General features: G+C 52.3%; 1 protein-coding gene across 13 annotated transcripts in view; it reads right to left on the bottom strand.

Annotated features, from left to right (window-relative positions):
• The window catches only part of TBC1D8 (TBC1 domain family member 8), a 131,092-nt gene that overhangs the window by 36,040 nt on the left and 82,855 nt on the right, over window positions 1–12,197 (bottom strand). For 12 of the 13 annotated variants that reach the window (XM_051835502.3, XM_051835511.3, XM_051835506.3 and 9 more), the window contains 2 exons: window positions 8,352–8,580; window positions 4,314–4,554 (listed from right to left, as the gene is read on the bottom strand). In XM_051835502.3, coding sequence (XP_051691462.2) covers window positions 4,314–4,554; window positions 8,352–8,580 — 470 coding nt within the window. The remainder of the gene's footprint in view (window positions 1–4,313; window positions 4,555–8,351; window positions 8,581–12,197) is intronic. The other variant, XM_089327485.1, reaches the window with a different exon arrangement.

The raw sequence follows: 12,197 nt of genomic DNA, 5'->3' as shown, positions 1-12,197 counted from the left end.
CTGTGCCCTGAACCAGAGGAAACTGTTTTTCTCAGCTCTGAAAGTGAGGCTCCCGTGGCAGGGTGCCAGCTGGACTGAGTCATTACCTGTTTACCCTCGCAGGGCTACGTCTCCATGGCAAAAGCTACACACGAGAACTAGCGTGGAGTGGGGAGGTAACGGTGAGCCTTTCACCGTGGGAGGAAGTGGTTGACAGCTGTGGGCCTGAGTCTTCTGTCTTGGGGGCCAGCCCTGGAGCACCCTAGAAGCTCAACTCCCAGGCACCCCAAGGGCCCTGTGCGTCCTTCCCACTCCCTTATTTGAAAGAGTTACAGAGAGAAAGAAGAGGCCGAGAGAGAGAGGTCTTCCATTCCACTGGTTCACTCCCCAAATGACTGCAATGGCCAGAGTTGACTTGATCGACAGCTAGGAGCTTCTTCCAGGTCTCCAAGGTGGGCGCAGGGGCCCAAGGACTTGGGCCATCTTCTACTGCTTTCCCAGGCCATAGCAGGGAGCTGGATCGGAAGAGGAGCAGCTGGGACTCGAACCAACACCCATATGGGATGCTGGCACTGGAGGCTGGGGCTTTAACCCACACTGCGCCACAGCGCCGGCCCTTCGCACTCCTTCTTAATAGCTCCCAGGGTGGAAGGAAGGGGAGAGCAGTCTTGTGGAAGCCCCCTGGATTCTGGGATTCTGGGACATCAATCAAGACACCAACATGATCATCTTTGTTCCTAGGCAGATGATTTTCCCCAGAAAGGTTTTAGATGCTAAAAATCTTCCACTTCCATTTTCCTCACTCCTCCCCAGACCCCAAACCCCAAACCCCTTATCTGCAAGTAGAGCATGCTGGGACATCACTGCAAGTCTGTGCCCCAGGGCTGCCCAATACACACACAGTTTCCCCCGCTCCGGTGTCCCTTTTTCAGAAAGGGCTGACGGGCATCCTTTGGTCTTACCACAGAGCTACAAGTGACCAGAGGTGACCCAAAACAATGCAAAACTTGTTGGGATTTTACAAAATAAACAAATAAATCAAGAGTGTTTAGGATGACTACCCTACTTGGGAGGAAGCATGATCCGGTCACAATGTTTGCACCAGCAGGAAAGGATCTGAATTCTGAGTGCATGAGAACTATAAACAAGCTGCTGGCCGGCACCACGGCTCACTAGGCTAATCCTCCGCCTGCGATGCCGACACCCCGGGTTCTAGTCCCGGTTGGGGCGCCGGATTCTGTCCCGGTTGCCCCTCTTCCAGGCCAGCTCTCTGCTGTGGCCAGGGAGTGCAGTGGAGGATGGCCCAGGTGCTTGGGCCCTGCACCCCATGGGAGACCAGGAAAAGCACCTGGCTCCTGGCTCCTGCCATCGGATCAGCGCGGTGTGCCAGCCACAGCGGCCACTGGAGGGTGAACCAACAGAAAAGGAAGACCTTTCTCTCTGTCTCTCTCACTATCCACTCTGCCTGTCAAAAAATTAAAATAAAAAACAAGCTGCCCTTCGGGAGCCACTCATTAGACAGACACACACTCCCCTGAGGCTGACAGAAGATAGTGCAGGTGTTTACGGAATAACTTGCTTTGCATTCTCAGCGAGCGCTAGACCACAAAGCTTTCAAGGAACTGGGCACAGGCTGAGTATCCCTTACCTGAATGCTAGGACCAGAAGCTTTCACATTTTGAAGTTTTTCGGATTCTGGAATATTTGCATAGATGCTGCCAGTGGAGCATACCTAATCCGATAGGTTCTGACATGCAAAACTTTGGGGTGTTGTTACTCAAGAAGTTTCAGGTGTGGGGGCGTCGCGGGGGTTTTCAACTGAAGGCTTCTGAGCCTTCGGTGCATCATCGCTCCCTTGGACTAACAACTGAGGCTGAGAGAGGTATGGAGACGCTGCTGCTGGCCTCGCAGAGCCTTCTGCTGCAGAGCCAAGCCAGCTCCCCAGCACGAGCCTGACACCTACGGGTTAGTCTTTCTCTTTAGCCATTTAAAAAAAAAATCAAAAACAAAGCAAATAAGATCATTAAGATACATTTAAAAACTTTTAAAAAATTAAATGAGTAGGGACAGGCTTTTGGTACAGACAGAAAACCACTGCCTGTAGTGCCGGCATCCCACATGGGCGCCGGTTCGAGTCCTGGATGCTCTACTTCCGATCCAGCTCTCTGCAATGGCCTGGGGAAGTGCTTGGGCCCCTGCCACCCACATGGGAGACCTGGATGACAAGCCTCCTAGCTTTGACCTAGGGTCAGCCCTGGCTGTTGCATGCACTTGGAGAATGAATCAGCAGTCAGAAGACCCCTGCCCTGTAACTCTTTCAAATAATAATTATTTTTTTTTATTTGACAGGTAGACTTATAGACAGTGAGAGAGAAAGGTCTTCCTTCCATTGGTTCACCCCCCAAATGTCCGCTATGGCCGGCGTTGTGCCAATCCGAAGCCAGGAGCCAGGTGCTTCTCCTGGTCTCCCATGGGGTGCAGGGCCCAAGCACTTGGGCCATCCTCCACTGCCCTCCCGGGCCACAGCAGAGAGCTGGCCTGGAAGAGGGGCAACCGGGACAGAATCCGGTGCCCATATGGGATGGCGGTGCCGCAGGCGGAGGATTAACCAAATGAGCCATGGCGCCGGCCCCTCAAATAATTATTTTAAAAACTAAATGAGTAGTGGTTCTTAAAAGGAGAATTACCACATGACCCAGCAATTCCACTTCCAGGTATTCTCAAAAGAACTGGGAGCAAGGACTCAGACACCTGCAGACCCAGCATTTTCATACTCAGGTAGCAGCATTATCCAGTCGCCCAACGATGTAGACAACTCCAGTGCGCCCCAACAGGTGAATGGATAAACAAACCGTGCCATCAGTGCCCAACGGGGCATCCCTCAGCCTCCAAAAGGCAGGAAATTCTGACAGCCGTGCAACACGGGTGAGCCTTCAAGACCCTGTCCCGAGGAAAATAAGCCAGCTGTCAGAGGACAAGCACGCTATGATTCCACTTACAGGACGGAGCTGGGCCGGTGAGATCCAGACACAAGGTAGAACGGGGTCACCCAGGCCTGGGATAGGGTGTAGGGAGTCAGTGCTTAATGGATGTGCAGGTTCAATTAGGCAAGGAAGAAGTCCAGGGGAGGGACGGCGCCGCGGGGCACACCACAAGGTCTCAACGCCACTGTACACTGAAAGACTGTTAACACGCTAAATCTCACGTCACGTGTGTGTACTTTAGCCCAGTAAGAGTTGCTTTAGGACTAGCGTTACTCAAGTTCAGTATTAACAGGGGACTCTGTCACTGCAGCGGTAAAATGCAGCCAGGTCAGCCCTCCATCCTCAAAGGACCCCTCTGTCTAACAATACACCTCCGTCCTGGGGCTGCAACGACCCAGTCAGGAACCACAAACCAGAAATCAAAGGGAAGCTCAAACACTGTGGCTCAAACTTCAGATAAAAACAAAAAACAGGGGCCAGCGCTGTAGTGTAATTGGGTAAAGCTGCTGCCTCCAGTGCTGGCATCCCATGTGGGCGCCGGTTCAAGTCCCGGCTGCTCCACTTCTGATCCAGCTCTCAGCTGTGGCCTGGGAAAGAGGTGGAAGATGGCCCAAGTCCTTGGGCCCCTGCACCCACGTGGGAGACCAGAAAGAAGCTTCTGGCTCCTGGCTTCGGATTGGTGCAGCTCTGACTGTTGCAGCCAACTGGGGAGCGAACCAGCGGATGGAAGACTTCTCTCTCTGCCTCTCCTTCTCTCTCTGTGTAACTCTTTCAAACAAATAAATAAATCTTTAAAAAACAAACAGCTGAATTTCCTGAAAGTAGCCAACAACTCGACCAACTATCTAAAGTCTTCACACTCACTATCAATTCACAGCAAATAAAGACTAAGACTGACTTAATACACCAGTAGGCACATTTCACAGGACAAACGAGGACCCAAAGTCAGTCCAGCTGTCCTAAAGCTTTCTACAAAGGAACTGGATAGGGAGAGACAAAACGCCTTGAAGCACAGGACTCAACAGATCTCCATCGTGAGGTTGCCCACACTTCACTTTTTAGAAGCCCTCTTCTTCAGCGATTTCAAAATCGACGTTCATACAAGAGGTCACCAGGCTGTAGAAACCCAAGCCGAGCCCATAAAGCAGTGAGTCATGATGGTGTCTAATGATGGAATCTGTCACGATGAACTCTACAGGAGAGCCTGGGTTACTCTGCACAAGGACCTTAGCCTAGCACAACTGAGGTCAACACAGATGCACAGGTGCAGGCTCTGCCGCCACTGCAAGGTCATACCAGACCCCTTCCCTGTGCGGCCGGGGGGGGACACTCGGGGAAGGAAGCCCCCACCTCTTGGTGATCTGGCTCGGCTCCTGCAGATCCGGGTCCAGCTCAAAGACTTCATTGTCCAGCAGCCTTCGAAGCGTCACATCCGCTAGCTGCTCCATGATCTTGAACACCTCGTCCAGGTTCAAGAACATGGAGAAGTCCCGCTCCTTGTTCTGCGTGGTGATGCGGATGGTATCCGTCAGGAAGACATTGGACGTCCTCTCTAACTTCTGGATGTCAACCCAAGGGACAACAAGTTTAACTGCAAGAGAAAGGAGGGGAAAAAAATTACATGTGCCAAAAAACGTGAGCCAAAGGTGAGGGAGTTGACAGAGGGCAGTCCCAAGCACTCTTCCTGCTGGAACACAAATGCCTTTTCTTTTCTTTTTTAAAGATTTATTTTATTTATTTGAAAGTCAGAGTTACCCAGAGTGATGGAGAGGCAGAGAGAGAGAGAGAGAGAAAGAGAGAGAGAGAGAGATGTCTTCCATCTGCTGGTTCACTCTCCAATTGGCTGCAACAGCGGGAGCTGTGCCAATCCGAAGTCAGGAGCTTCTTCCAGGTCTCCCACGTGGGTGCAGGGGCCAAAGGACCTGGGCCATCTTTTACTGCTTTCCCAGGCCATAGCAGAGAGCTGGATTGGAAGTGGAGTGGCCAGGTCTCGAACCGGCACCCATATGGGATGCTGGCGCTTCAGGACAGGGCATTAACCTGCTGCGCCACAGCACCGGCCCCCACAAATGCCTTTTCAAGACAGCAGGACAGAACGGAGAAGCTGCTGATGAAAACACAGCTCATATCTTAAAGATTTAAGTGAGGTTTCCAAGTCGCTGCTGACCGCCTACTTCCAAGGAACACCGTTCAGGAACACCAAGTTAACGTGGAAACTAGCTCAAGGACACCTGAGCCTCGACATGTCCGAGTTTCCCAATTCACATAAAGCCTGGTTTCAAAAGCAGCATTTGTAGCGCCAGCTATGGGGGAAAAAGAATGCAAAATAAAACTATTCACGGCACCAGTGTTGTGGTGCAGCAAGTTAAAGCCCTGGCCTGAAGCACCGGCATCCCATATGGGTGCTGGTTCTAGTCCCGGCTGCTTCTCTTCCAATTCAACTCTCTGCTGTGGCCTGGGAAAGCAGTAGAAGATGGCCCAAGTCCTTGGGCCCCTGCACCCACGTGGGAGACCTGGAAGAAGCTCCTGGCTCCACATTGGCACTGCTCTGGCCATTGCAGCCATCTGGGGAGTGAACCCATGGATGGAAGCTCTCTCTATACCTCTTTCTATAACTCTTTCAAATAAATAAAATAAATCTTAAAAAAAATAATTATTCATGATCTCCTGTAGAGAAATGGACTGCTCATGGAGCCTGTGTCAAATGATGATGCTCTGGTCTTTGAAGATGGAGCACAGGTAGTTTTTTTAGGAAATGCTAATGAGAGTTCTGTTCTCAGCAATGTTCCCAACGCAGTGGTGCCAGCACGCTCTATAGACAGAACACAAAGCCTCCCAGCTGACTGGCTGGTTTTCCTGAAGAGACACCCGGAAGAACGGATACAGACAAAGGCTATTGAGTCTTAGGAAGCCTTTTTTCCAAGTCTTACCCAAACACAATTCGGTTTAATGATGATTGTTAGTAAGTGTTAGAAAATAATTTCCTGGGGCTGGTGGTGTGGTATAGGAGGCTACGACTCCACCTGCAGTGCCAGCATCCCATACGGGCACCGGTTGGTTTCCCGGCTGCTCCTCTTCCAATCCAGCTCTCTGTCTATGGCCTGGGAAAGCGGTGGAGGATGGTCCAAGGGCATGGGCCCCTGCACCTGCATGGAGGACCCAGAGGAGGCTCCTGGCTTCAGATCAGCTCAGCTCCAGCCACCTGGGGAGCGAACCAGTGGATGGAAGACCTCTGTCTCTCCCTCTGTCTGTAACTCTGCCTCTCAAATAAAATCTTAAAAAAAATTTTCCTTTTCAAATAAAGTAGGGAATGATGAAGTGTTTTAATTTCTGCCAAACTTGTGGAAACAAGCTACCCTGCAGTACTGTTTTCAAAGCTTCCACTTTCCAAGGCCACGTTTCTACATCAGCTCAAGACTACACTTCTCCAGCTGTTTCCGTGGCTTTCACAGCCAGTCTTTCCCTCTCACACACAGCTCACAAAATTTCACTTATCAAGCATCTACTTAGTGAAGAGGCCTGCATTTAAGAAGCTCATTCAAATAGGAAACACACACACACCAACAGTTAAGTGACCACTGACCCAAGGGGACGCAGCATAGAAAACAGATACAGCATAAAATGTATGGGAGGCCGGCGCCGCGGCTCACTAGGCTAATCCTCCACCTTGCGGCACCAGCACACCAGATTCTAGTCCTGGTCGGGGTGCCGGATTCTGTCCCGGTTGCCCCTCTTCCAAGCCAGCTCTCTGCTCTGGCCAGGGAGTGCAGTGGAGGATGGCCCAGGTGCTTGGGCCCTGCACCCCATGGGAGACCAGGAAAAGCACCTGGCTCCTGCCATTGGATCAGCGCGGTGCGCCGGCTGCTGCACGCCGGCCGCGGCAGCCATTGGAGGGTGAACCAATGGCAAAATGAAAGACCTTTCTCTCTGTCTCTCTCTCTCACTGCTCACTCTGCCTGTCAAAAAAAAAAAAAAAAAAAAAGGAGCCAGGAGAGGCTTCTTGGAAGTGACAAAACGCAGACCGGGTTTTGAAGGATGAACAGGAGTTTACAGGCAGACTAAATACGGGGAAAGGAAGGGAAGGCTGAGTCTTTCAGAATGGCCAGGGCTGGATCAGAGAAGACTCCAGGGGAGGGGAGGGCTGTGCAAATAGGGTGTACGTCCTGGAGCCTCAGAGCCGAGGCCGGGGAGCTGGGCAGAGGATGGAGGATCGCGTGCAGGAAGCAGGCCCCTCCTTTACAGGAGCCCTTGCTACCGCTTCTACTTGAGATATAAATCACACCTGCAATCTACACCCTGTGCGATGATACATGCAACACACGCAACATCTGCTGACACGCAGCGTGGGCACTCCAAACAGTAGTTGGCCCTGGAAGAACTAAGGAGAATTTTTTCAACAGTGCCTCTTAAAAATCTGAGGGGTCAGCACTGTGGTGTAGCAGATAAAGCCTCCACCTGCAGTGCTGACATCCCATATGGATGCCGGTTCAAGTCCTGGCTGCTCCACTTCCAATGCAGCTCTCTGCTATGGCCTGGGAAAGCAGTGGAAGATGGCCCAAGTCCTTGGGCCCCTGCACCCACGTGGGAGACCCAGAAGAAGCTCCTGGCTTCGGATCAGCACAGCTCCAGCCACTGGGGCCGGAATTGGGGAGTGAACCCTTCCTTCTTTCTGTGTGTCTTTTAAGTAAATAAATAAATGAAATGACCCACACAGAACTGTGCCTTGAGGCAGTAGCAAAAGACGGATTTTCCTCAGATCTAACCTGCGGGCGGGCGCAGCTATGTGGTTCAGTATCATCGTCTGCCCAAGTTGTTAGGAAACCCATCACGTGTCAACAGACCGCCTCTCAAACCATACGTCAAGATCTTTAGTTGTTGCCGGCGCCGCGGCTCACTAGGCTAATCCTCCGCCTGGCGGCGCCGGCACACCGGGTTCTAGTCCCGGTTGGGGTGCCGGATTCTGTCCCAGTTGCCCCTCTTCCAGGCCAGCTCTCTGCTGTGGCCAGGGAGTGCAGTGGAGGATGGCCCAAGTGCTTGGGCCCTGCACCCCATGGGAGACCAGGAAAAGCACCTGGCTCCTGGCTCCTGCCATCGGATCAGCGCAGTGTGCCGGCCACAGCGCACCAGCCGTGGCGGCCATTGGAGGGTGAACCAACGGCAAAAGGAAGACCTTTCTCTGTCTCTCTCTCTCACTGTCCACTCTGCCTGTCAAAAAATAAAAATAAAAAAATAAAATAAAATAAAAAAAAGATCTTTAGTTGTTGAACATCCCACGCTCAGGGCTTTTATCGGGAGCAGCACCAGGCATCTCGCGGGCTGCGCTTGCTGGGAAGGACACACCCCACGCCCGCCCCCCGCCGGTGCCGGTGCCGGGCGAGCATCACTTACGCTCCTTGCCCAGGAAGGAGGAGTAGAAGCAGAGGTGGTTGATGCTGAGGTACAGCCAGCCTTGGCGGGGCACCCTGCCCTTCCAGCAGCAGCACGAGTAGAAGGTGACCAGCTTCTCGGCCTCAGGGAAGTTGAACCTGGCCTCGAACTTCACCAGCGCCTCGCGGAACTTCTCGGGCTCCTCCTCCTGCTCAGCGAGCCGGCTGCTGGTCTCCTCGGCAATCAGGGCCTGGCACACAGAATTCGGTGAGACGGGCAGGCGGGGGGGGAGAGGATGGGAAGCAGGAAGGATGGACACACACTGTCCCGAGGCTCCGGAGCTGCTTTAACCGAACACACGCGCCGCTGGACCGGAAGGGACGACAGCCGTCACCTGTCCGTGACGTCACCTAGAACCTTGACCGCCGCAGAAAAGGAGGGGCCGGGGCTCGAGGAGCCGTCACAAGCTCTGAAAACCCAAGAACACGTCACTCCACTCCTAAGCCCCAGCTCCCAAGTGCATTATTACCTTTTTTTTTTTTTTGACAGGCAGAGTGGATAGTGAGAGAGAGAGAGACAGAGAGAAAGGTCTTCCTTTGCCATTGGTTCACCCTCCAATGGCCGCCGCGGCCGGCGCGCAGCAGCCAGCGCACCGCGCTGATCCGATGGCAGGAGCCAGGTACTTATCCTGGTCTCCCATGGGGTGCAGGGCCCAAGTTCTTGGGCCATCTTCCACTGCACTCCCGGGCCACAGCAGAGAGCTGGCCTGGAAGAGGGGCAACCGGGACAGAGTCCGGCACCCCGACCGGGACTAGAACCCGGTGTGCCGGCGCCGCAAGGCAGAGGATTAGCCTAGTGAGCCGCGGCACCGGCTTGCATTATTATCTTCTACATCCTCCCCGTTCTTCTCTACAGGAACAGGGGGGCTGAGCGGTTCAGCCACGGGACTCACTGCATCAGCCCTGAAGAGCTCCCCAAGCGGGAGTCAACTGTCTGATTCAACATCTTCCTCAGCAGGTTCAAGACCGTGGCATGGGGACAAGTGTTTAGTGCAGGGGTTAAGGCTCTGCTTAGAACCCTGGCATCTGGTACAGCAGGTGTCAGCTCTGCTCCCCATCCCAGCCTTCTGCTAAGGTGCACCTGGGAGCCAGCAGGTGATGGCTCAGTAGTTGGGTCCCTACCACCCACAAGGAAGACCTGGATTGGGTCCCCAGCTCTTGGCTTTGGCCTGACCCAGAAACAGCTACTGCAGGCATTTGGGGGAGTGAATAATTGAAGGCAATAAAGTTAGAGGCCTACGTACTTTGTAATCTGGGGTGGCAGAAGGGCCTAGAAAGGCAGGCTGTGACCTCTTCCTAAGGGATGACAATGTATTGCCAAGCCAGAGTTCTGATTGCCCATCCTACAGAGCTCACTGGCAAATTCGTCAAAGTACATCCCTGGTACCTCCACACGAGCAGCCCCCCAGGAACTCCAGGGTCCTGGGCCTCACACACGCCACTCAGCTTTGATAACAGGTCGCTCACTCTGGTCTTTTATTTTTATTAGTGTTTTCCTTATTTCTGAATTACACATGTCTCAAGGAATGTGTGTCCCTTAATAAATGGCAGTTCCGGGGGGACTGAGGTGGGGCTTTGAAGCCTTTGCCCGACACAAAGTATTTCAGAAATTAAAACTGGGGATTGGCATGACAGATAACAATGTCGGGGCAGGTGCTGTGGTGTAGCGACTCAAGCCACCTCATGGGACACGTTCATGCCACCTGGGAGAGCTCCTTCAAGTCCCGGACTCTGCTTCTGACCCAGTGTCCTGCTAATGCGCCTCGCAAAGTAGCAGATGGTTCAAGTGGTTGGGTACCTGCCTCCCAGGTGGGAGACTGGGATGGAGTTCTGGGCTGCTGGCTTCAGCGTGGCACAGCTCTGTTACAGGCATTTGGGGAGGGATCTAAGAAACGAGGCTCAATCTCTGTCTCTCCTATGTCATGCTGTCTTTCGTTCTAAAAAAATTTTAATAATGTCATTGAATGTAATTATTTTTTTCAGATAAATCTAAAGGTTGGTGAAACGTTAAATGATTTGAATTTTCATGTTTTTCTTTAATTTTCCTAATTTTATGTAGCGTTATAAACAAAATCATTAAAGCTATAATTAAGAGGGGTTGACGCTGTGGCACAGTGGGTTAAAGCCCCAGTCTCCAGTGCCAGCATCCCATATGGGTGCCAGTTTGAGTCCTGGCTGTTCCACTTCCAATCCAGCTCTCTGCTGCAGCCTGGAAAAGCAGTAGAAGATGCCCGAGTCCTTGGGCCCCTGCACCTGCGTGGGAGACCTGGAAGAAGCTCCTGGCTCCTGGCTCCGGATCAGTGTAGCTCTGGCCATTTAAGTCACCTGGGAGTGAACCAGTGGATGGAAGACCCTTCTTTCTCTCTCTGCATCTCTGCCTTTAGAATAAATCTTTTTATAAGTTATAATTAAGAAAGATGAGCTTTTCCAATTTTATTTGAGACACAGAGACAGATAGGGAGCTCTCAAAAGCCAGAGATGGCCAAGGCTAAGCCAGGCTGAGGCCGAGTCTACTGGATGCATCTCGTGCATGTGGGCGGGAGAGACCCAGTTACTCGAGCCCCGGATGCTGCCTTCCGGGGTGGGCATTAGCTGGAGTCCGGCAACAGGAGCCGGAGCACTCCAGTGTGGGACACTGACACCCTGATTGCCATCTCTACAGCCAGCCCAACACACAACCCCGGTAAACTTGTAAAGATGTGTCTGCTATACACTGAATGTAGACCTCTCCCTGTGCTCAGAGGGAGACGTGATAGGGTGTTTATAAAAGTCTACAGCAAAGGGGCAGAGCTGCTGACCTCATGGGACTGGACATGGCCATAATGATGGACAGACTACTTTTTAATTTTTTAAAGAGAATAGATCCCACGTATTCCATAGATACAGCTCTATACTTTCCCCCCTTCCTCCCCTCCCCTTAATTTTGGCAATAACATACTTTCAATTTACTTTATACTCATAGGCTTAACGCACCACTAACCACACTGCTCAACAACCTCTGTGGATGCACAGACTTCTGACTTCTATGGACAATGGCCGATCCCAGGCACAGCTTGAAGCAGGAGGAGTCTGTCTGCTTACTTAAGCTTTAGAGAGTAGCCAGACAATGTCCAGGGCATGCATAGGCAAAGTCAACTCCCAGAGCCTTAGGATTTGGCCACAGGAAGGGAGAAGTCTCACCACTCCGTGCTGCCAGGAGAGCCCGGGCAGGCCCCTCACTGCCCAGAGCTATGCGTCCTCAGGACTTAAAAACACAAGATTTAATTTGAAAGGCAGAGAGACAGAAAGAGAGAGAGAGACAGAGAGAGACAGATAGACAGACAATCTCCCACCCACTGCTTCACTCCCCAAATGTCCACAACAACCAGGGCTGGGCCAGGCTGAAGCCAGGAGCCAGGAACTCAATTCAGGTCTCCCACGTGGGTGATGAAAACCCAAACACTCAGTCTATCATCTGCTGACCTCCAGGGTGTGGTTCATCGGGAAGCTGCACTCAGAATTAGGACTCAGACGCAGGCTCTCCAATATTGGGTGCAGGTATCCCGAGCGCCTTTTTTTTTTTTTTTTTTTTTTTTTTTAAAGATCTATTCATTTGAAAGGCAGAAAGTTACAGAGGGGCACAGGCAGAGGCGTCTTCAATCCACTGGTTCATTCCCCAAATGGCCGCAACGGCCAGAGTTGCGCTGACCTGAAGCCAGGAGCTTCTTCCAGGTCCCTCATGCAGGTGCAGGGGCCCAAGGACTTGGGCCATCTTCTGCTGCTTTCCCAGGCCACAGTAGAGAGCCAGATTGGAAGAGGAGCATCTAGG

This window comes from Oryctolagus cuniculus, chromosome 2 (assembly GCF_051225735.1).
Source record: "Oryctolagus cuniculus isolate XC-2025 breed Fujian yellow rabbit chromosome 2, ASM5122573v1, whole genome shotgun sequence".
NCBI classification, from domain to species: domain Eukaryota; kingdom Metazoa; phylum Chordata; class Mammalia; order Lagomorpha; family Leporidae; genus Oryctolagus; species Oryctolagus cuniculus.
Note: the sequence above shows the minus strand (reverse complement) of the source record. Positions and strands in the feature narration are given on the sequence as shown.